At 43.7% G+C, this 24,764-nt stretch overlaps 1 protein-coding gene across 2 annotated transcripts in view; it reads right to left on the bottom strand.

Annotated features, from left to right (window-relative positions):
* Positions 1 to 1,347: 1,347 nt before the first annotated feature.
* Positions 1,348 to 24,764, bottom strand: part of pcgf3 (polycomb group ring finger 3) — a 46,886-nt gene continuing 23,469 nt past the window's right edge. For both annotated transcript variants that reach the window (XM_079167243.1, XM_079167244.1), the window contains exons 3-10: positions 23,298 to 23,415; positions 20,478 to 20,574; positions 17,727 to 17,782; positions 17,100 to 17,207; positions 12,119 to 12,207; positions 7,309 to 7,446; positions 5,764 to 5,844; positions 1,348 to 5,499 (exon numbers count right to left, since the gene is read on the bottom strand). In XM_079167243.1, the coding sequence (XP_079023369.1) occupies positions 5,452 to 5,499; positions 5,764 to 5,844; positions 7,309 to 7,446; positions 12,119 to 12,207; positions 17,100 to 17,207; positions 17,727 to 17,782; positions 20,478 to 20,574; positions 23,298 to 23,415 (735 nt within the window). In that variant the 3' untranslated portion in view covers positions 1,348 to 5,451. The remainder of the gene's footprint in view (positions 5,500 to 5,763; positions 5,845 to 7,308; positions 7,447 to 12,118; positions 12,208 to 17,099; positions 17,208 to 17,726; positions 17,783 to 20,477; positions 20,575 to 23,297; positions 23,416 to 24,764) is intronic.

Genomic DNA, 24,764 nt, shown 5'->3' with positions numbered 1-24,764 from the left:
CACAGACACACAGACACACACGCCTGCCCGTGAGATGACCGAGCTTTGCAGAGAACTCTGAAATAAGCGAGCGTTCGAAGCTGGGCAACAAAGAAAGCTATCACGCTCCCGGAGCGGACACTTATTACAGTGGAGTGAACAGAGGAGGACCATTTTCTTAAAGTTGCCGGGAATGATTTCTTTGAAATGAGGCTTTAGAGCACAACTTGTAGGGACGGCTGTGTACGGAGGAGAGTGCATCGTCTGAACTACGACGGCCTCACGCGGATCCGAGCAGGAGATAAACAAAAGCAGGGCTGACGAGGTGTTCGCGGTGCAAAGTGTTGCCGCTCTGATGGATCACGGCCTCCCTCCCACGATACCGACCTCTGCAGCGAGGCAGGGCGGGGCCTCCTGTAAGCCTCTTAGCTCGGCTGTCGAGCGTAGCGCCGCTGACGTCTCAATGACGGTGCCAATTTTTATTTGTACGCTCACTCTGGGGATATTAAGGGGAGACACTACAGGTTTTAAACAACTTTAAGACAATTATTTTTTGTATTGCAAGTTTTCTGAGATGTTATGCTTATATACGCATATGAGGCATTATATTAAATATGTGCTGATTTGAACATTGGGTGAAGCCAGGTTAAAAATTCATATTTCATTTTGACATATTCGAGTCAAATGTTTCTCTTTTATCAGAACATAATGTAGCTGTTAAAAATCCATTTCCTCCATTTTTTTATTAATAAATGTAGTATAAATGAGGTTATGAATGATGTGTGAACCTTCAGCACATAGAGAGGAATGAACGTGTAAAGTTTGGTGTGTGTAAGAGCTGCTGAAGTGGAGATTTCTGGATCAGAGTCTGAGAAACATTTAGAGAAAACGTCCTTTAAAGAGACGTTTAGTTCAATTACAGACATTTAGAGACTCTACAGGTGAATAGGGTCAAAAAATTAACTCATAGATATCACCATGAAACTTCCCCAGTGGATTAATTACATTAAGACAATTATTTTTTGTATTAAAAGTTTTCTGAAATGTTCTGTTTAAATATGCAAATGAGGCATTACGTAATGGTTACTTTTGGTGAATTTAGAAGAAATCTACAGACACAAAAAGACAAAGTAGTAAAATAAACACTATAATGTGTATTTTTTTTCATTTCCACTAGCCTGGAAAAAGACATGTTATGGAAGTAAAATATACCAAAATCTCTAAATTGACCGGCGCATGAACTCTTGTGTTTTTGGGCTGAAGTGTCTCCCCTCAAACGTCTCACCAGAGCCGCCTTTAATAACAGCGAGCCTCTCTTACAGGCAGGAAATTGCAGCTCACACACACCAGATTCCTCACCAGGTCTCTTTTTTATTTTTTCACAGCATCAGACTTATTAAAATCCCCCCCGTTTGCTTTCCAGAACAAGTGTGTAAACCAAAACCCAACACATGAAAGAAGCCAAACACCTTCTGTATCTGCACAGCGAAGACAGCAACGACTCGAGCACCGACACGTTCAGTGCAAACAGAAAAAGAAAAGGTGACGGAGAACTTTGCAACACAGTGCTTCTCTGTCTCTGACTGAATCTTTTGTTGAAGAAGTCTGAAGTTTGAACGAAGGAGTCGTTAGCACCAAAGGAAGCACCGGCGCCAGAGACAGACTACTTCTAACCGTCACTGTGGCAAAGACCCCCGTCCTGCCCAAAGACATCTAATCACACAAGTGGAAGGCTTTGTTCACACTGCGGCGTTTCATGTTCAGATCCTTTTTTGTCTCTTTGTGGCAAATGTATTAAAGCACAAGAAAAAGCACCTGCAGGCTGCTGCGAAGAGATCGTTATGTTTTACTTTCGTTCTGTTGGTGGAGGACGAGTTCTGCAGATGAGTTCTGCAGAATTTGATTGAAATATTTTTGTAAATTTTGTCTTTTGCAACCGATTCGTCACTTTCACCGTGTAGGTGACGTGTTATTATTCATCTGTGATTTAAGGAAAAGGACTAGAACACGTTTCACACGTCGAGGTGCAGCAGTGTGAACGCCACCACTTAAGCAAAATGGGTGAAAAGAAAAAGGACGGATGTAACCTTTGTTTAAATGCCAGTCGTCCTGCATAATACAGAAGCGCGTGTGTGTGTGTGTGTGTGTGTGTGTGTGTGTGTGTGTGTGTGTGTGTGTGTGTGTGTGTGTGTGTGTTGATGACATCCGTTTGTGTTGGTAGTCGTCGTTACAGCAGCACCTTTTGTGTCGGGCGCTTTGCAGCTTAACCACCTGAGGAAAAAAGCTTCTGTACAGTTTTAAGAGATTTCAGAACTACGAGGTGACAAAACGCCGACGTGACGAGGACTCTGAAGAGAAGATCTACAACTGAAGTTCCAGATGTTTGAAATGGCAAAATAACACCAGGGTCACACAAAAACCAGACGACTGAGAGCGTGTTTAACTTAACGTTGGTCTTATTTCTGTGAGATAACCTGCGTTAAAAAGTCTTTAAAACACAAAGTCTGCACTTACAAAGACATTATTATTATTATTTTCAACAAGTTCCAACACAATACTCTTCCATGAACTGACAAGCTGATGAGGCTCATTGTTTCTGGTTTTTAATCAGTGTTTAGGTTGAGTGACATCTCCTTCCTGAGTGCAAAACCGGGTAAAACAAAAGACTATGTTACTCCATTCTTACTATTAGATCCCCAGAAAAGCTACATTTACCTGGGTAAAAAAACATACATTTCAGATGTTCTTCTCATGAAGACGATGTTAGCTGCTGCAATCAGAATGTTTTCAGAAATAAATGAGAAGAGAAAAACGGGATTAAAAATGCAGAATGTTTCTGCTGCAAATTATAGTTTTCAAATCACCTTTTTCACCGAGATCATCATCTTAAACCCACACTTTCCACCTTTTTTTTAGGGACCAAAAAATGAAAACCAAAAACAATGAACACTTCTCAGAGGTCGCTGGATTGAGGGTGAAACACAAAAGGTTACCGTGAGAAGAGAACTGAGAGACAGCAGGAGGAGTTTTGGTTGAGCTGGTTTCGGTACAGACCTGTCGGCTATAAAAACGTCCGTTTAACACAAACGTAGGTCCTGATGAGGCAGGGCTCCTGTACATCTACACATCCCATAATGTATCCAGTTCTCAAAATTCAAACGATGAGATAACCGACTTTGCCGGAAGCTCACGATATAAAACTGCAAATATCACAATTCTGTGAACGAAAAAGGTTTTCATAGACGTCTGTGTGTCATATAATTTCAGACTTGTTATCCAAATTGAAAGAAAGTTGTCAAATGAATATATTTTCCCAGACTTTTTGGGGGCCTCGTGATGCACAGGAGCCCTGCATGTGAACACAACATGAGACAGCTTGCAGTGGCAGGTACAATGCAGAGGGTGAGTGACAGTCAGTGAGGTAATACTTGAGGTCTGACGCGGCGTTTCAGGGGATCCAGTTGTGGTCGACGTTAAAGACAGTTCAGCAGTCCGCTTTGAATGTTGCGAGTAAAAGACATGTTGTCGTTTTGACAGAACATTTTAGAAACATACATTTATAAGCACCAAATGACCCAAAACAGTAGTCATTTAATTCAGAATTTCGTTATCAAAAATGCTCAAAAAAACACTCCCTGTGCGAAAACCTGAATTTGCGAGTTCTCAAAAAATACTCGGAAATTTGTGTCTTGTGAAGTCAATAATATTGAACACTGGCTATCCCGCGAAATAAAAAAAACAATCCAAGTTTTGTACAGATTTTGTGACAAAAAAAAAAAAATATCCACTTGACTTTCAGAAGTTCTCTTAAACACTTTGCACGTCTGCGCCTCCGACCGGCAGTGAGAAGGAACTTGGAAAACACCACGATGAGACGTCAGCGACGTGGACCGGTGTCAGACCGTCGGTGATGCTTCAGACCCGAGGAGGTCCGGCTCTCTGCTCTCAACTTAAAACACGTGGATTCACTTCCAGCGGGCGAGGACACGTTCACACTTTACACCAGACGGGCCGCAGATGTTTGTACTCTGTTGCATCTCCACGTCGTCTTTTGAGACGGTCGTGTGTTTCACAAGTTGCAAAAAAACAAACAAGGAAATTATTTCTATTGCAGCTTATGAGAGTGAAATGCACGGTGTGAAGGTGGAGCAGGGGGAACATGTGGGTGCATCGGTGTTTTGAGGATGGATATTAAGAAGCAGATCTATCAAAATGAACACGCTCTCTGCACAAATATTGCATTTTTAGGTGTTTGCAGGCATTTTTTTAGAACATGAGCGTTTTGTGTTAAGACAGTTAGTTGATAATGGTCTCCCGAAAAAACAAAAAAAGGCAGGTGAGATGATGAGCATGGGGGGAGGGGGGGGGCTTTAAAGTCTTGTGATGCTGTGAGAGCAAAGTGACATATACTCAGACCCCACAGACACACACGTGGCTGAGGATTTGATATATTTGTTTTGTGTCTTTCTCAGACAACATAAAGATGCTTCTATATACTTTGAGTCTGTCTTTAAAAAATCCTAATTTATCGCCCAACATATAGATAGTACTTCTGGGATCCACTCTTTTCTTTTTTTTTAACAGTCTAAAGTCTCTCTTACTCTCTTCAGTCTCTCTCTCTCTCTCTCTCTCTCTCTGTCTGTAATGACATTTTATGTACAATATTGGTATATAGAACATAAATTACTACACAAAATTTTCAGCCTATTCACAATTGACAATCATCAAAGAACCCAATAGCAAATTAGACAAAGCCAACAAAATGACAAATTAAAAAAAAGAAAGAAAAAAAAGACGATTTACTTGATAAACAGCTTAAAAGTGATGCCTGTTATATAACTTCTTCCATATACTTTCTGTGCTCCCGAGACGTGTCGAGTGTATTGTTGGGAGAAAACGGGGGGAAAAAACAAGTATATATAAAAGAAAACGGTTCCTCCTCCTCCTCCGCTCGCTGTCATTGTCTCAGGAGGATGAAAATCTGCATGAAGCTCAAAAAAAAAAGACGGTCACGTGATTCCCGACATCTTGTTTGGGTGTAAACAGAGCACCAGTAGTGTCTTGGTTCCATGTGTCTCTTCTGTACAAAAGTATAAATATATGCTTTCTCTCCATTAGTCTTCTTTTTTTTTTCATTTTCGTTTTGTTCACATATCTAGGATGTAGCGGACAAAAAAAAGAAACACAAAAAAGAGGTTGTTTTAGTTCCTAAAAACACACCAGTGTTGCGGTATCTGTGCTGGAGGTTGCCAGTTGCTCTCGTAGTTGTCCCCCACCCCCATCCCTCTTTTTTAGATCCCGACGTTGCTGGCTCGTGTTGACTTTTACCGTCGGGCGTTTTGCTTGGTGTTGGTTGATCGTCTTTGCATAAATAAAAAAGGTTTTCGGCATCAGTCCGCGGCCACTGGGCCCAAAAAAAACAAAAAACAACAACAACAACAAAAAAAACAACAACCGTTGTGTCCGTTTTAGCTACAGCAGATCCATCTTAGGTCTGTAATGGAGCAGGAGGGGGGATTTCTGGAGGGGAGGAGACAAAAGCACAACCTCAGCATGAGCTGTTTTTGTGAGACCACACGAGCTGCAGCAGTCTGGAAGCAGCTCCAGTAAGAGAGATGCTCCCAATGAGCCTCAAGGAGGCTTTCACATTCCAACATTTTTCTAAATTGTCTTAGTTTGATAAACTCAGACACAGCTGAGATGCCTTCATACAGCAACATATGTTTCACAGAACTATCGCCGCATTAAATAAACCAAAAGTATTCACGTCTCTAGATGTCTTACCTTAAATCTCCATCTTGTCACAACAACAAATTTCAACGTGTGGTCCTTTCCCAAGATTTCCTCGTTGCATAAAATGTCCAGCTGTGAAAAAAAAAACAACAACAAAAAAAAAGCGAATAATTGAACAGCTGAGTGTTTTAAACTGAACAACACGACTACGACTAAGACAATCACTGGCTGGACACCTGAGGCAGATATTCAAAAAACTTCCGCCTCCTGTACGCTGCCCGCTCTGCTCCTATTTCTCAGTCGCAGTGATAACGGGGCGGTTTCTCGGACGGGGGGGGGGGGGCTCATGTGGACGTGGAGCGTGGCTCCTGTGCAGCGGCGGGGGTTCTCTGAGAGAACACACGAGTTCAATACTTGAACACAAAGCGGCTCCTCCAAATCCACCGCTCTCCCTGCGAGGTCAGCATTGATATTCTGCTGAGGGGAGCCTCGCATCGGCATCTGCCAATCAATACTTGAGAGACAGGCAGAGAGAGAGAGAGAGAGAGAGGGGGGAGACAGCAGCGCCACCTGCTGGCTGTGACTGGATCTACAGCAGCCTGCCTCGTTCTGCACAGGCAGAACGGTGGAAACCGTCCATCTCTGATTAGGAGGATGCTAAAAATAACCCAGAGGTTTCTGGAGAAAAGATTGTTGAACTCGACACCCAAACAAATCCCCCTTCAGCTTCACCGTCTCTCTCTTTATACATCCACGGCGTTTCTCCTGTCAAGCACACGAGCGTGTGACGCTTTTCACTTCCTGTCGGGGAACATTTAGATGCGTCGACAGGTCGACATAGCGGTGGAGTGAGTGAACGGCGCTCTTGTTTGTCTGTGTCGTAACGCTCTGAACACCGGATCTGTGCGAACAAGTCCTTTTCCGATAGTCGATAGATAAGACAACAATGGCTGTGCAACGGAGGCCGACGATATGATGGAGCCCACCCACTCATCTCTGTGACAGCCAGCAAAACATACAAAAAAACAGAAGACACGGAGGCGTCTTGAGATGATTATTCACGGCGTTCTAAAAATCCATCCGTCAAAATTACCGCCCCCTCCGCCCCCCCGCCGCTGTGTTAAGAGACAATAAATAGAAAAATCACCACATCTAGATATCATCAGAGCTCGTTTCCTGCTAAATATAACAAACACAAAGGAGCCTCGTGTGACTCAGTGCGGGAAAGTAGAACTCATTTATGTAATTGCTTGTGATGAACTAAACTTGGTGCTTCCAAACAAGTTAAAAACTAAACGCAAAGATTTGTTCCAGTTTGTTACAAATCCATCTTTGGACAAAAAGCATGCCGTGGTTCAGCTCAGGCGATTGAATGACGGATGAACTGAGGCAGTGGAACTACTTGGTTAACATGAAGGTTATTAACATGCACTGAACTGTCATTTAGTTGGAGTATAATTCTACGACGACGAGGGCAAAAATACAAACATTTTCTCTTGAATTAAGATTCTTAATCCTGTGAATCTTAAACTAAAACTACTTCTATCATGTCACACATCTGGCAGTGGTTTTCTAGTTCCCCATTGTTCTCCGTACCTCATTAAATGATGTCAGGTTAAGCTTTTTGGCGATGAACTTCTTGAGGTGGAGGACCGTGGCTTGTGCTGAACAGCGGATCCACTTGCGCTTCAGGCCTCGGAGCTTGCTGCTGTTGCACTCCAAGCAGATGCTGACCTGTTGGGGAGGAAAACACAAAGCAGAGAGCCGACGCTGAGCAACCTTCTGTGGGAAACGGTCTGCACCAAATACAAGATGGAGACGGTGTTCATTGTAGTCTAAAGACTATATCAATACCTATAGATGTTCACTTCCTGTCAGCTGCAGCAACATTGCAACAGGAAAATACAAAGACCAGAACTAAACATAAGCAGATCCTTAAAACACAGCAGTCTGCTGTTACGTATGAGCTCTAATCTGTGGTGAAAGCAGACTGACGGGTTATAAAGGTGTAAATAAATAGCTGGTTTATTCGTCGTGCTGATTGTACCGCAGGTTCCCACAGAACCAGCATTGTCTGTTTTGCGTTTCTCTTTCCACGCGACCGAGCGCCACGACCACTGGCCCGTTCTCTTGTTGTTGTCTTTCCCCCGAGGAGACACGGTAGGTGGTTTTGGCAGGAGATGGTTGCAGGAGTCAGAATGCATTACAGCCGGTGATCTGCTGCCCCCACACATCAAAGAGACAGAAGCTCTCCGTCTCTCTCTCTCTCTCTCTCTCTCTCGCTCTATTGCGACATGAAAAACCAACAATTCTGGTTTCTGCTCCAACTCTGAAACCTCTATTAAACACCGGGCCGCCGTTCCATAAGCAAAGAGCGGCACCGTGATATACAGCCAGCCATCGAGGGAGGCTGGTAATGTGAAATAAAAGCCTCGGCGGTGATCTGGAGACTCCGCGGCGGGTTTTCATTACATCACCGCGCATTAGTGGCGATGTAATGGAGCCAGAGAGTCCTGCTGCTGCTGCAGCTGGATGCACACTCACACATGTGACTGATGCAACAGTGAGGCCTATCAACAAAGCATCATATGTGCCTTTTTTGGCGTTGTACAGAGAAAGCGTTGCCTCAGACTGTCGACATCGACATTTTTTTAATTCAAGGCTTGATTAATAATTTAGAATATTTCCCCAAAGCAGACTCTTCAAGCCCAAAATAGCTGTAGTTCTATTACATTTACACAATCTCTTCTCTCCACATGGATATAAGGTTTTCATAACTCATCAGAACCAGAGACTGTATGTGAGAAGTGGACGCAGTCGCCGTGACATCACCCGTTGGTTTTGATCTTGTTTTTTTGCAGCCAGAGAACAGAAGTGACCAAATTTTGACGCGTAATAGTGACGTAGAGAGACGCAGTATATGTCTCTGGTAACGACCTGTCAATCACAGTAGCCCCGCCCTAAAGCATCCCCTGCTTTATGGTCTGTTTGACTCTAAATGGACCATAATTTACTAAATGAACATCATGCTGTATTGAAGAAGACTTGAAACTAGAGATTGAGACCATAAACTCATGTTTACAATGTTTACTGAGGTAATAAATCAAGAGAGAAGTAGAGTCATTTTCTCATAGACTTCTATACAACCAGAGGAGTCGCCCCCTGGTGGACATTAGAGAGAATGCAGCTTTAACACATGAAGCATTGGTTTACATTTTTCAGAACTGGAGGTTGCTGCCTGATCACTGAAGCTCCACTACCCCATGCTGTGAGGACAAAGTAGGGTTCTCTAATTATTTAGATTTTGTTATGATCCTTTTCAGTTTTTTTTTGGTGTGTCACTGCTTTCATTAGTTTTCTCATTAGCACTGCCTCGCGCCCCAAGGTTACACTCCTAAAGGTCGCCCAGAAGACAGCGGGGAAGCGTTCTGGAAGTCGGCCACGTGCTGCAGGTTCACCTGCTGGTTCTTACATCTGCGGTGAAATCGTGATCCTCCTCATTCTTCCTGCTTGCAGCCGATGCTTTCATTCCTCTGGAACCTTCTTGTTTTGTGTTTTTCAATCTTCTCACAACTCTGCTTTGCTAATAAAGTTTATTATAACGTTCTCGGCCCTCGACTATCTGGGCTGGTTGCTGCATTCTGAAAAAATAAAAAGGGCTTCGAAGGACCTTTTCCAGCCTTAAGTCATCCGTCCTCCATTGTCTGGTTACCATTACCGGCTGAATGAAAGTTGTTAAAAGTCAACACAAAAGTGGTAACTTGTTTCTAGGAGAAGGCGGTTAGGATAAAAGCCTCCATCAGGATGTATGTATTTAAATGTTGGCGTTACGATACAGCAACACATTTACATTGTCTCGATGTATTTGTATCGTTATATCCGACACGTTCTGAAGCAGAAAGGGACCCGCCGGCCATTACACGTTCGAAGCGTTGGGCCACAGACCAAGTTTGAAGTGTTGTGAGTGAGGAAGTTGTCACAGATGTCTCAGATTCTTCCAAACACAACTCCTTTGTTCTGAAAATAACCTGCAGCATTAGTTTGGAGAGTAAACGGTGACATGTGGGCGTTCTGCAGAGGAAATAATCGATGTATAACCTAAAGGTAGTCTTCCACCGGCTCCCTGGAGGTCGTGTAAACCAACAGCACCTTCACAAACCTTTTATTCTATATATATATATATTAAAGGGTAATTTACTACTCTGAGTTTATCACAGCAGCAATCCTTCTTATCCTCCGTCTAGATGGTGCTGAGGGTGATTATAGAAGAACACCACTCTTCCCCTGATGGCGCTGCATTTCATCGTGGCACTTTTTTTTTTTAGCCTGCAATTTTTTTTGCCACAACCCTGAATCACCGTAATGCTATTATCCGTTTCAATGCAGTTTATGGAGGGTGTCTCCTCCTTTTTATATGCCTTTCTGTTCCATCTCCGGCATACGGTCTCATCTTCAGTCACAGTTCTCTTCATCTGCCTCTCATTTCCTTTCTTACTGTCGAACCCTCACCGTCTCAATGTTCACCACAAACCCACTCCATCCCTCCGACATTCATCCCTATCTTGTTTTTTGTATCCCACCATATCACCCTGCAGTGCATTGTGTCTTTCTCTCCCTTCAGTCCTGCAAATCTCTCATTTTCATCAGTCATCTTGTATTCCTCGGCTCTTTCCACCCCCCCTCCTCCTCCTCCTCCTCCCCCGTCTCGGTGACATTTGACATGACTGCATTCAGCTCACACAGACAGCCGTATTAGCTATTCTGAACGCATTCTGCACCGCTGCTGAATTTTCCAAAGGGCGAGATCTCTGCCCTCACCGGGGCGGCCCGCCTTCCCCAACACGTCAGTAAAGAGCCGGTTGATCGGAGACGAATGGCTCGTTTTTAAAAGAAATCTCCCTGCTGGGTTTTTGTTTTCTTCAAAATGATGACTAAAATTATGTAAAAGCAGTCTGTGCAACATGACGCTTTGAGTTTCTGATACCTTCTGTCCAACACAACGATAACTCCGCTCTTGCTGCATTATTAAGTCCCGTTTGCAGAGCTCGGTAATGAGCCAGAATACAAATGAAATCAGGAAAAGCCTGTTTTCCATTTTAGAACGCGTTCCGTGGTGTCCGTCTCTAGACGGATCGATACAAAGAGACGCAGCGACGCAGACGGAAGACTCCAGTAATTTTAAAACTGGTAACTCACATGGGGGCCACTTTTATAAAAGGCAATAATTGATGTGCAGGCTTTTAAAGGCAACTGTACCCACAATTATCAGCAACAGTATTTGTGTTCCTCTGTGCTTTTGTTCCTGACAGACTGCTTTGTAACCCACAATTATTTTATCCAATTTGCTTCTTCTAATCTCTGCTAAAACGCAAAACCAATGAGTACTGCCTCCCAAGTGTCCTCGTAATTTAGGCGAACCAGCCCTTTAACAATAAACCAATTTCCTTAAATACATGAAATGAACTCCTACCTCTAGTGGCATCTATCCGAGCACGTTCATGTGCTCTCAATCCTCAGACCTCGCTGTCAGCAGTTTGGTTTTTTCATTCTAATTTTGGGAAACTTTAACGACATGAGTAGGATTTGTTGGTTGCAGTTTGTAAACGCAACATTCAAAGTTGGCCCCTCCTCTGGCGTTTCGCCTCGCTATATTTGCGTTTTTTTTTCCATAGACTGTAAATAAGAAGTGTCCGTAGTCGTCGTGACGTCTTCCGTTGGTTCGTGAACTGCAGGTTTGAAGCCTCGAGTTCGGCGATTTTGCCGTCGCCTTCTTGGAATACGACCATCGCCCTGTTGTTTTTTTGCAACCAATGAACAGAGGTTGCCATGTTTGGAATAAGGAGGAGTGACGGAGAGACGCCGTATACAGCTCTGATAGCAGCAGCGACCTGTCAATCACTGTGTAGCCCCGCCCTAAAGCATCCCCTGCTTTATGGTCTGTTTGACTCTAAATGTACCATCATTTACTAAATGAACATCATGCTGTATTGAAGAAGACTTGAAACTAGAGATTGAGACCATAAACTCATGTTTACAATGTTTACTGAGGTAATAAATCAAGAGAGAAGTAGAGTCATTTTCTCATAGACTTCTATACAACCAGAGGAGTCGCCCCCTGGTGGTCAGTAGAGAGAATGCAAGTTTAAGACACTTCAGCATCGAGTCGCTTGTTTTTTTAGAGCTGTGATTTTCGTAGCTGCTCTGTCAGATCTCTGTTGACTCATGTCGGTTTGAGAACAGTGTAAAATTCAAAAGGGACATATTTCATTTGGTCGGAAGTAGTTGGACACTTTGAGCTGTTCCTGAGGGGACAGTGATTTTCTTTATTCTCTTTTAGGCTAAACCAAGCCCCTGGAGAGAGGAAACGCAGAGCACAATTGTGTCAGTAAAAAAAAAAAGGCCTTACCTGCTCGTCGCTACGGTGATAGTCGTTTTCCTCCTCCGGTTTCTCCTCTCCTGCCTCCTTATTGGCCGTCTCCTCCGACTTTGCGTCGCCTGCGCAAGAAAACCAAAGTGAAGAAGAGCGTTGAGCCGCCATGTTGTAAATCTTTAATAACAATTTCATATTTGCCACCTGGACTGGAGCACAGTAACAGACCTGCACACAGTTCAAGGACACGTAATGCAGCTGCTCGATCGCTCATTACGTTCCTTAACTGAACTCAAGAGGCCCGAGCTTAATAGACGTCTGTGGTGCTGTTGAATACAAGACATGTCGGGTACATGTTTGTCTCTCTCTGCAGTATTTAAACAGCCTGCGCCTGCTGGAGCGTAAACAGCGCCTCCTGTAGAGCTCCATCTATAAGGTAATTACATTTACGTGTCCGAGGGGTGTCGGAGCATCCTTCATACGACTTATCTGCTGTCTGGGCACGTCTCTAACACGGGGCGACTTCTAACCAGGAAAGAATAAATACCGACTGTCCTTCAGTCATTAAGTCCGTCTGGTTTTGCATTTTTCTTTTCCAAGAAAATGGGAGGCAGACACGGGAGGACGTTGGAGAGAGCAGCAACCTCTGGTGAACACATGTTTCTCACGCTTCATGTGTTCAAGGTAACGTATTAATAAACACACCACACGGAGCTTTGGGCTCGGATGAAACCTGAAGGAATCGGTGCGCCACGAGAAGAAAACAGCTTTCAAAGAGATGTTGACACTACAGGTGAACAGGGTTAAACAATTAACGAATTAATGAAACCCAGTTATTACTCTCATTAAGACAATTACTTTTTGTATTAAGTTTTCTGAAATGTTCTGTTTAAATACGCAAATGAGGCATTAGATGGTAACTTGTGATGAATTAAAGGAGAAATCTACAAACGCAAATAGACAAAGTAGTAAAATAAACACCCAGATGTGTATTTTGGATGTTTTCTTTCCACTGGTCTGAAAGAAAACTTAATTAAAAAAGACCAAAATCTCTCAATTTACCAGCGCATGTGTCTCGAGGCTCATCCAAGACTAAAATCAAACAAGTCTAATATTTGAGTTTCCACAGCACCGTGCTGTCTCACCTCCTGCTGTAATCTGGTTTCTTGTGCGCACATAAACACCGTAGAAGACACCTAACCAACGTGTAAAAGCCCTGTGGAGCAGCTGTCCACCACATGTGTGTGTTTATATATCTTTTATGGATTCTTCTTGTTGGCTGTAAAATTGTAGTAGCTTTGACCTTTTTAGATATGAAACTCAGTTATCAAAGTCTAAATTGCGGCGCGGCGACAACAATGGCTGCACAGATAGATATTGCTTTTCTGTAAACTCTTAAAAACAAAGACGGTGTGTTCGTCCTGGATTCAGTGGCTGTAATAACATGGTGTGTGTGTGTGTGTGTGTGTGTGTGTGTGTGGACAGTTTACTTCAGCTCAGGCTGCAGATGGGATTGCGTTCAGCCCTCTGTGACCGTCTTCCATTCGGGCTAACTGTCACCAATTCCACCGAGTATTACCGGGGAGAGAGGTCCGGGCCGCTCGGATGTCTCCTGACTCCACACACTCACTGATTGCTTATCAAGAGGGGCTCGCTCTCATTGTCGCGGCTCACCTTCAGACAACCCCGGAGTCTCTCAGCGACTCCAAAACACGGGCGGAGACCCCGTTTGTGTTCCAGGTAATGGGGATGATTGCTCGTGTCTGGAGATTTACAAACTGCCCGCCGCAGATCTTAATTCTGTACAGTAAAACAAAACATAATATCGCAAACACTCACGTGCATGGATATTTTCTTACTCCCCTAAAGTTCATATGGTAGTAATAAGATTAGAAAGCGCTCTCAGCAGACTCATCACGTCCATTTTCTTGCATTTAATTCATTTAAACCAGAGTCTGCTGTGTGCTGGTGGAAGCCGAGTTTCTGTTTTTCTGGGAGGAAAACTCGCTGTGTATGAAAAGCAAAGTGAATAAAGCTTACACCCATGTGTGGCGTCTTTGCTGTTTAAATATCATTTTAATAATTCAACTTTTTCAATTTCCTGTTGAATAAAAGCAGAGAATGCATTCTACCTCAGCTAGAAGCAAGGCCGTTTCTCTGACCAGCTCTGGTGACTTCTCTAGGAAGTGGTTAGCGATTTATTTACCTCGGCTCGTTAAGAGAGGACCCCGAGAGAAACTTTCTACTTCTGGGGGAATCTGGATAAATGAGACTTTAATTAAAGTGTAATGCGGTTCAGCTCGGCTGGCAAGGGGGCAACGCCAACAGAGCGCCCGTTGTCGCCGGTAGTTAGCGCCGTGTGATCTCTGCTTCGCCGCGTGTTAACTTTAGTTTGCCGTTCTTAAATAAGAGCTAATGAGGAGCACTCATCTTCTCAGAATGGACTTTAAAGCCCTCGTGGGGAGGCTGGACATACAAACTCATTGAAGTAGGTATTGAATTAAATGAAGGATGCTTTTGGTCCGACTACAAGATCTGAGAGCGTACGTCATCTTTACTATCACCCCTATGTAGATCAGTCACTGTGCTGTGTGTTGAGTTTAAACATGTTAACATCCGACACCTTTGGTGGCGACAACAACAACAACAACTGTGGTCCGTGTTGGCTACAGGCGAGGCGAGGCGACCCCTCCGGCGGGGTTCCCTTCATTCTGTGTCTCGCGCTCTCACCGGCTCTGCAGCTCCCCAACAGATCCAGGCACTTAGGATGCTAAACATCTTGAATGAGTCTGCGGTTGATGCACCCTCGGCTCGCGTCTTGGACCGGTTAACACAAGGTGCTCGAGGACCCATGTGAGAGGACCGAACAGGCGTGGCTTTGGGGAATGGGACGCAGAATGGACTTGGGAGTTGAGAGACAACGTCTACATGTAATCTCTGTCCACAGATCTGCATATAAATGCAGGTACGTTATATTAAAAAGATCATAAAGAGCTCAATCTTTGTCAAGACGACAGCCGATGGGATTTGAGTTGATGTATATATTTCAGCCACTGTGTTCCGCCTCTTTTGGTCGATTCTACTCTGACTACAAACGAAAACAAGAACGCTGCCGATACCAGGATTATGTGCTTGTTCATAGAGTTCTTAGAGTTGGACTGTCAGGTCAAAAAAAACGGTTTTATAGATTATTCATCCAGCTTGTAAGGGCAGCAGGTTCTCTGCAACTCTTCAGGGAGATTGTTCTAAAGTGAAGAACCCTCAGGGTTTCAGTCTTAATCTCTCGGGGGTGTTTTCAGACTTGTCTCCAAAGGACTGGAGTCACTGTCTGGACTAATATGAGCCAACTTACACTGCTGCTACTTTGGTCCATCTATCGTGATGAAAGCAAGGCGATGCGGTGATGCGTGAGTGGGTGGCGCGTCACAACGCAGCAGCACCTTCAATCACGGGAGTCTCATTTTGAAGAAAGGTCGCTCGCAATGCAGGATTTCATCAGATGAACCCTTCTTACTGTATTATCCACACGATCACTTCTGGTTTTATTATGTTATTCCTTCATTAATATACTCCGTATTCATGGTGTAGGTATTCATTTAGCTTCTGTCATTTAGCTTCCTGTGTGCAGAGCTGGGAGGTGGATGACAACCCCAGAGACCCGCTTTATTTTCTCACAATTCAGAAAACGAATTCAGAAAACTGAAAAAGCTTAAAATGCACCAAACTCTTGGTTGATCCAGGAGAGAAAACTTCCTGGTTAATGAGCCTCCACATGAAACAAAACCACATTTGATTTTCTGCATTTTTTCTCGTGTCAAATGTAAAAATACTCACTCCCCAAAGCTGGAGACGTCATTACTGTTTCTGTTTTGGCGCACTGAATGGAAACGATGGTGAGATGCAATCCAGGAGTCCGTGGGTTTCTATTTCTGTCGGCGTCTGGGCAAACGACCCTTAAAACATGTTTGTGTACGAACACACGTGTGTGTGTGTGTGTGTGTGTGTGTGTGTGTGTGTGTGTGTGTGTGTGTGTGTGTGTGTGTGTGTGTGTGTGTGTGTGTGTTGTAGCTAAAGTGGTCTTCAAGCGAGAGCAGTTCCACTTCAATTTGAGCCTTAATTACAGAAAATCTGAGAGGGGGGATTAAGCGAGCGATTAGGCCTGCCGGCGTGAAGGCCCTCTGGCCACACATCCACGCCGGGCCCTGGTACGGAAAAGCCGTCGTGCACAACAAGCAGGCCGGGGACTCGCTCACCAAATTGCCTTCTTTTCTACAGCTTAATGGCTTCTGCTGTTACTCGTGGTTTAATGTAGCACATCTGCACAATATTCCGCTCTTCCACCGGCTGTAATCGTGTCGAGTCGTGAACACGTTCGTTCTGCAGCCCGAGGACCTCACATCCTGCTCATACGCTCAGACACCAGCTGTTGTTTAACTCGATAACACAACAGAGACCCGTAACGATGTGGTGTTTGTGTTAAATGTCCAGCCGCTGGTTCAGTCTTTGTACGAATCAAACCAAAAATCTTAAAAGACTCCAGAGGATTAAGCGGATTAGAGGAAACCGGCTCCTTGAAGACTTTACAAATGATCGACAGAAGTTTGAAATCTGTGAAGTCCGATTAATAAATCAAAACCTTCAAGCGTACAGAAGCTTTGATGAGCCCACACTTCATCGAAAATACAGAAAAACCAACAACTCAACGGTGAGTACACAAACACGTGTGTTGAACTGTGTTGTAGAGCCACCGAAGACTTTCTTTTCTTTGTTGGTTTGTTTGACTCCCAGTATTTGGAGGACCTTCCACACACACACACACACACACACACACACGGTAAACAACACCTCCTGTCATGCTGTGGCCCCCATGTCTCTTATGTACTACCTGAAGGTCATGTTGAACAGGGAGAAATAAATAAATCCAGCTTCCTTCACACGGCGGCTGGCCTCACGAAAACAATTTGCATATTCAACCGGATTGAACCAGCTGGGGGTGGGGTGGGGGGGGGGGGCGTACCATTACGTTGATCTAGAAGAGTCTTCATGTTGCAATGCTCTCCTTTAATGTCTCCAGGCACCTCCATCCCCAACTTCTGATAGAACTCCCGCTGCTTCTTTATCTCCGCTGTACGAGGGAGAGAAATCAGAGAGGACATGAAACGTGCTTCGTGAGGTCATCTGAGCACGATAATGACAACAAAATGATATTAATAAAATGAATGCTAAGACAATTTGTGAATAATTTGGCTGGGTTGCACCAATAAGGATTCATTCAAACCAGGTTTAAAATGAGTAAAGTTTAAACTAAAATTAAGAAGAGTTTCATCCAACATGGAGATGCTTGCTTTCCCAAATCAGAATAAATAAACACATGCTGTGCTGCTGAAACTAGTAAGTAGGCTATAACAGAGGTCAGCATTGGTTGCTAGCTAGCTTAAAAAGAGTCACGTTACTCGTGATGGCTCCACAGAGAAGCTCTGATTTCTGACGCTTTAAGCAAAACCTGCCGGCCAAAATAGTAGAAGATAGAAAACCAGACAACAGCACAGAAAGGAAAAAAGAGGAACAGCAACTGGCAGACAGAAGGGAACAACTGGAGAGAAAGAAGCTTTAAGGTTACTAAGTGGATCTCTTGTGCACTTACCCTCTTGAAGTCCCGGTACCAACTTGTAGACGATGTCTTGCATTGTTCTGTCATGGCTGGAAAGAACAACAAAATGGGTTTGTTACCGTATTAGTTCATGAGAATTGATGATGAGAAGTTATACCATTGTTACCACATCCCTGTGCTTTTAAATGGGCCTCTAGATGGTTAACAGGATATTGAACTGATTCTAACTGAAAACCCTGTTTTCTGATGAGAAGCACCAAATCTCAACCTGACATTTACTAAGAAATGTCAAATGTGTTGGACCCGAAAAATTCAAATGACACCTGCTCTCCGGTGAGGCCGGTGTGCAGCATATGTTTTGTCAGTCAGTGTTAAACAGCCTTTCCCTTTCGGGCAGTGCAGGTGACGCAGGTGCACAGCGTGGGGGCTCGACATCGCCGTGCTGGTGCGTTTTGACAACCAGCTAACGGACACGACGCCTCAGGTTTGTCTCAGTGTTATGGAGGAGAGAAATACTCGTTTGTCTCCCCCCCGCTGTCCACCTGTATCTGCCGGCGCTGAGGCTCTTTGCAAAAAGGCAGCGAAACACTGACCCCCGCTGGACAGAGCCGGTAGTTTGTTCTCTGAGGTCTGCTGTGTACACATGTGGCACAGATACGAGCTGTTAAATTAAGAGACGCCTTTAGAAGTCAGTGGAACTCCACTGCAGGGATGAACGCCATTCTTCTGGGTTTTGATGTGTGGGTTCTTCCTGTAGGTATATAGGCATCCTTTGGTTTGATTGGCCTCTATGCTACATGCTGTCTGTGTTTTACTTCTTATAATAACATTAATAAGCTGATTTTTAACCTCAATGAGACTTTCAGCAGGTTAAATAAAGCTTGCATCTTTCAAAGTGGGTCACTGAAAACTGTGATTTATAAAACAAGAATGTTGCACATTTTTTAATGTATTCATCCAGGCTTGGTGCTTCTCTGCAGCAAAAACATAATAAAGAAATAAAGAATTGACGAAGAACTGGCTCAAATGCCAATTTTATCTAAAGTAACATCTTAAGTTGTATATTCTGTAAAATTAGCAGTCATTTAGTGGTGACTTTAACTTGTATACTATATACATATTTTAAAGTACATCATTTCCTTCCCACCACTAAAGAACAGCTGTTTGTGGTTTTATTGTCGCATGTGAAATAATAAAACGGATTAAACGCATCAGGGAAATCCACACTTGACAGAACAAGAGGCTGGATTAGTGCGGAGCTAATTCTCTGAGTGTGATTTCAAGTTCAATCTCAAACATCAACTTTGATCAGTGGTCTTGATGAGCAGATGGCTTTTATTTGTCTTTGGCTTCAAATCACTTGTGATGTTTCTCATCAAATCCAATTTTCTACAAACAAACGAGGCCAAAAAAAAAACCCAAAACAAACAGCTGTGCGAAGAGCTAATGTGTTCGAAATGAAGCATTTTCCTGCACAACAATGAGTCCGCAGACGGCTCAGTTTGGACGGTAATGAGCGAATTTGCGGGCGCACGTGAAGTTAGTGCGACGCATTAATCAGACGTGAATGCATGAGCGGAGCGAACGACAGCAACATCCCTCAGAGAGGAGGACGCAGTCTGGCAGAGAGAACCCAACAAAACAAGACGACGCCGACTTCACTTCCTAAATGTTCACCAGATTCATCGTTTACAGTCTCAGATGTTCACAGCCTGAAGTATGTTTGTGAGCAAATTACAGACAAAGACTCTTTTTCATTTTAAGTGGTCGATTATTTCAAAGAACATTTTGCAATTCTGATGTTTTTGAAGCAAACATCTTCAAATATTTCCCTGCCCTGCGTACTGAGGTTCTCTGAGCACAGTGACCGCATTAAAGGGAAACTCCTCTGACTTTACACATCACAGTGTGTTTACAGGTCTTACGTACGACTGCACATGTTAAAAATAATATTCTATAATGTCTGAAAGGTGCAAGGTCGGCAGTTTACAGCTACACCACGAGCACAACACCCACTCTGTCCGCCGTTGAATTGCATTGTGGGTAATGTAGCCACCAGGTTTTGAGAAGGAAGAAGAATGTGTGGAATTAAAAAGAAGACGCCATCTTTGGTTCTGCCGGTCAGTTAAATCATCTTATTCAGGATATTAATATGAAAAGTTCACACTCATTCATCAGTGAGACAATCCATTTAAAGACATCATAGTTCCTTTATTCATGAATACAATATGCATTTATTATTTATTGCACTGCGTACTGTACGTATATTTCTAGAAGCTCATCTTGGAAACAGAATTGTAAATTGTAATTGATCTATTTAAAACCAGCCTATTTAGTCTAATTCATCAGAGCCGGGAGTAGCATTATTGTATTCATCAAACTGTCTTATGTTCATGTATCTATACTTATATATTATATATATATATATATATACACACACACACACACACACACTTACACCCTCAGCAGACTGACCATTGTGTGTTTTTTCCTGCCGAAAGAATGAAAATAAGATGGAAAAGGGCCGAGCAGCACTTTGTTCTTTGGTAGTTTATTGTTTACTGGCAGAGCACTGCTGATGCCCCCAGAGGCCGAGAGCCGCTCCCTGCACACTGATGAAGCACACACATCAGTGTATGCGTGTGTGTGTGTGTGCTATATGTTCGTGAGTGAGGAATGCACAAAGAAACCTGGAGAGGAGAGGAGTGCACTGTAGTGGAGAAGGAGAATGGAAGAGGATGTAAGTGAAAGACAACAACTCAGAGTGTGTGTGTGTGTACTCACCCGATGTACTGCAGTGGATGGCTCTGATGAATAACGATCCTACACGTGGGGCATGTGTTGTTTTCTTCCAGATACTTCACTAGACAGCTTCTACAGACTGGACGGACACACGGACACACACACACACACACACACACACACACACACACACACACACACACACACACACACACACACAGGAGAGATATGGTTATTCTCCAAGATACATAGATATAAATAAACCCACTGGCCAACAATGATGCTGTGTATTCAGTTTGTCCACCAGAGAGCACAGACGAGTTCATTTTGGTCACATTTCTTTGATAAGTAGTTTACAGGGATCTGTCCCGGCCTCAAAATCCTGTATTGGTATCTATTGTCTCTATGATGATAACTGCATCAGCTGACTTACATTAAACTGTAAATGTTGTATTTCCTCTTCAGTCACTGTTTGATTGCTTGTTGTTTTCATATTGCGTTGAAAGTTACCACGAGGAACTTTCATTTTGTATTGATTTGGCCCCTGTGTGTGTGGTAGCGTCTCTGAGCACTGAAGTCTCTCATTTTACTGCAGCAGGGTCCGACAGTCTGGCCCTCAGTCCTGGTTCTGGTTCTCCGGTGCCTCCCTTCCCCTCCAGCGGGCCCCACAATACGTCCTGGGTCTCCAGCAGCGCGGTGTCGGTGTAGCAGCGACGTGCTGCTCGATTATTAATTAACTGATATTTAGTCAAAACTTTACATTTGAGAGGCTGGAACCTGGGAATGTTTGGGATTCTACCGTAATGTATTAATTTCCTGTCTCCAACTGACTGATAAACTGGAAACAAAGCAATTAGAGAGTGAGCGAAGACGATCCTGCAGAAAAAGATGTCCACGCTGACAAAATACACACTCTGCCTTCACCACTGTGACAAGATTCTGACTTGTGATTGATAATAAAATATTAAAATGATGTTTAAACATAAAATGTTTGACCTGTCACCTACGGAAACCTTCACGTGCATAAATACGGGACATATTTTGAGAAACCAGCACTACAAAGCCTCCATCAAATCCACCTCCATCCATCAGCGGAGCTCAGACTGAACAGCTGCAACGGTGACGTGATGTGAATCTCTTTGTCTCAGGTGTGATGGTGGAGACCCCCTTTCAGGAGGGAGAATCAAAGAGTGAGCAGAAGAGCTCCCGTCTGTGGTGGAAGAGCTCCCTCTGTCGGACAGACGAGGTATCACACCGTCTGGGTTTATCTCACTGTATTGTTCCTTCATAAGTGCTTAGTTCTGTGTCTTGTTTGAAGCGCATTAGAGGTGCTTTATGCTGCAAACATTAGCCGAGAGATTTCTGCATCTAGAAACATGTAATGAAGTCTTCAGAATAAGCTCTCTGAGTGAAGGCGATTGATCTGCTTGATCAGGTTTTTCCTCCCTTAAAATAAAACAGAAATGTTTCGCTTCAAAGGGAAGCGAGCAGGAGAGCGGCTGATTGGCTCCAGTGTGACTGTGATTATTCTCAGCGAACCCGAATGCACCACACCAGGAACGAATGTGTGTGAGCTCCATTAAACGGCTCCAGATGCGGCGGGGGGGTGAGAAGGCCTTCCAGCTCACAACCCACAGACCTACGTACGTTTGATTCGCAGTAGTTTGACTTCACAACAACAAACTGAGAACTTCAGCTCGGTTCAGATCTCATGTGAGCACTAAAGGGCACCTGAGGATCAGGGAGACCTTGGTAACTCAGTTGACCCCCCCCCCCCCCCCGGGTCTTACAAAACCGCTGATTCAGGGTCGGACCCGACCCAGAAATACACGAGGCCTCGCTGGTTGTACAGGACGTTTCTGGCTAGATGACTGAGGAATCTCAAGAGGAAGCGCTGACCTTAAACTTCTTTCACAAGAGGGATGAGAAGATGCCAAAAACATAAACAGCTGCATTTGAAAATGCATTTTCTACAACTTAACAGTTTAGAGAGGAAGGAAGAAGGGAAGAAAAAGAAAGAAAGGGAAGAAAGGAAGAAGGGAAGGAAGAAGGGAAGAGAGGAAGGAAGTGTAGACCTACAGGTGTGTAAGCAGACAGGAAGTGTGAGAGTGTGTGTAGACCTACAGGTGTGTAAGCAGACAGGAAGTGTGAGAGTGTGTGTAGACCTACAGGTGTGTAAGCAGACAGGAAGTGTGTGTGAGTGTGTGTAGACCTACAGGTGTGTAAGCAGACAGGAAGTGTGTGTGAGTGTGTGTAGACCTACAGGTGTGTAAGCAGACAGAAGTGTGTGTGAGTGTGTGTAGACCTACAGGTGTGTAAGCAGACAGGAAGTGTGAGAGTGTGTGTAGACCTACAGGTGTGTAAGCAGACAGGAAGTGTGAGAGTGTGTGTAGACCTACAGGTGTGTAAGCAGACAGGAAGTGTGAGAGTGTGTGTAGACCTACAGGTGTGTAAGCAGACAGGAAGTGTGTGTGAGTGTGTGTAGACCTACAGGTGTGTAAGCAGACAGAAGTGTGTGTGAGTGTGTGTAGACCTACAGGTGTGTAAGCAGACAGGAAGTGTGTGTGAGTGTGTGAGTAGACCTACAGGTGTGTAAGCAGACAGGAAGTGTGTGACATTGTGTGGACCTACAGGTGTGTAAGCAGACAGGAAGTATGTGAGTGTGTGTAGACCTACAGGTGTGTAAGCAGACAGGAAGTGTGTGTGAGTGTGTGTAGACCTACAGGTGTGTAAGCAGACAGGAAGTGTGTGAGTGTGTGTAGACCTACAGGTGTGTAAGCAGACAGGAAGTGTGTGTGAGTGTGTGTAGACCTACAGGTGTGTAAGCAGACAGGAAGTGTGTGTGAGTGTGTGTAGACCTACAGGTGTGTAAGCACTCTGTGACGGTGGTGGCGTCGATCAGGTAGCCATCACACAGACGACATGTGATGTGGGCGTTGATGTGACACAGCTGTATCTTCCTCGTCAGCATGTCGGGGTTCTGGGGAAGAAGAACAAGACAAAGTTAAGAATTTAATCTTAAAGTAAAAGTTCAAATAAACCTGGACCTGCTGAACATGAAGCAGACAGCCTGACGGTTAAAAGAGTTTGATTCACTATTGGGACGCTGTCTGCAAGTTGATCTTTACTAGAGATAGTAGCTAAGTGGTCTGTAGCTAAACTTTTTGATTATCCTCCAACTTCATTTTGTATCTTTGGTTCTTGCTCCCATTTGACAAGACTCGTAGAAAGAATAATTATACAATAGTACTCGAAAGAAACTGTTGAATGCTGTTGTGGGTTTCTAGCTGTAACATTTTACTGCCAAATGTCTGTTGTCGTTTAGGGGCTGAAATTAAAATGTAAAAAAGCACAAACAAAATATTTCTTTTGTGCCATTTCAAACATTTCCCTCCACATTCAATGAAAATGTTAAACTACATTATCAAACCACCTTTTACACATAAAACAAAAGAACATTTAAAGATGTAAATTTGAAATTCAGAGCACATCTATGACTGAGGGATTGCCTCCACACGGCTCTCAACATGGCGACGGTTAGCAGCTAACGGTGCTAACAGCATAAACAGTGCTGACGGAGCAGCATATCTTTACATAACAAATAGCTGTTTGCCGTTATATTAATGCTCTGAATTTTGAATTTTGCCCTTATATATTGGTTAACACTAAACATTTCATTACATTTCACACGTGCACGCTACATTGTGTCTTTTCTGACACTGTTTTAGAGGGAAACTCTCGAGGGTCACAGGTTCAGTCGGTTTCATTTGCAGACTGTTCCTTCACCAAAAGGTTTTAGGTTCACTCCCTGCGGCTGTTAATCTGTCCTAGTCTGTGGGCAACGCTGTCTGCTGCTCTACAATTACAGCTAAATGGCTAAAGTGTAAATTGCATAACATCACAGATGCTCAGATAAAGGAAGTTGTATTCGTTTCTGAAAACAGAGCAGATTGCAGCTCGTGGGCTGAAGAGAAATCTTGAATCATTGATGGTTTAAAACATCAACCAGGATAATCATAAAAATTACGTTCTGTTCTTTGTTCTGTATAAGAAGCGAGCACACAATGTGACTGATGGTCCGGACAATATCCAACTAAACATCTTTAAACACCTGCAAAATTCAAAAATTAACTTCTGCTTCCATGTTTTTTGTTGTTATAGCTGCTGCTTTAATGTGCATTTGTCTGTTTGACGCATTACATTTAACATGTGAGTGAGTACGTCAGTGATTGATAAGCGAGTCACATCTTTTTGTGGACAATCATCTGTGTCACAATTTGGTAGATGTAAACAAAACAGGGAATCCATGCACACCGGGGACAGAATATA

This window comes from Pholis gunnellus, assembly GCF_910591455.1.
Source record: "Pholis gunnellus genome assembly, chromosome: 10".
Classification (NCBI taxonomy): Eukaryota; Metazoa; Chordata; class Actinopteri; order Perciformes; family Pholidae; genus Pholis; species Pholis gunnellus.
The sequence above is the reverse complement of the archived record's forward strand: the minus strand, read 5'-3'. Positions and strand labels throughout refer to the sequence as shown.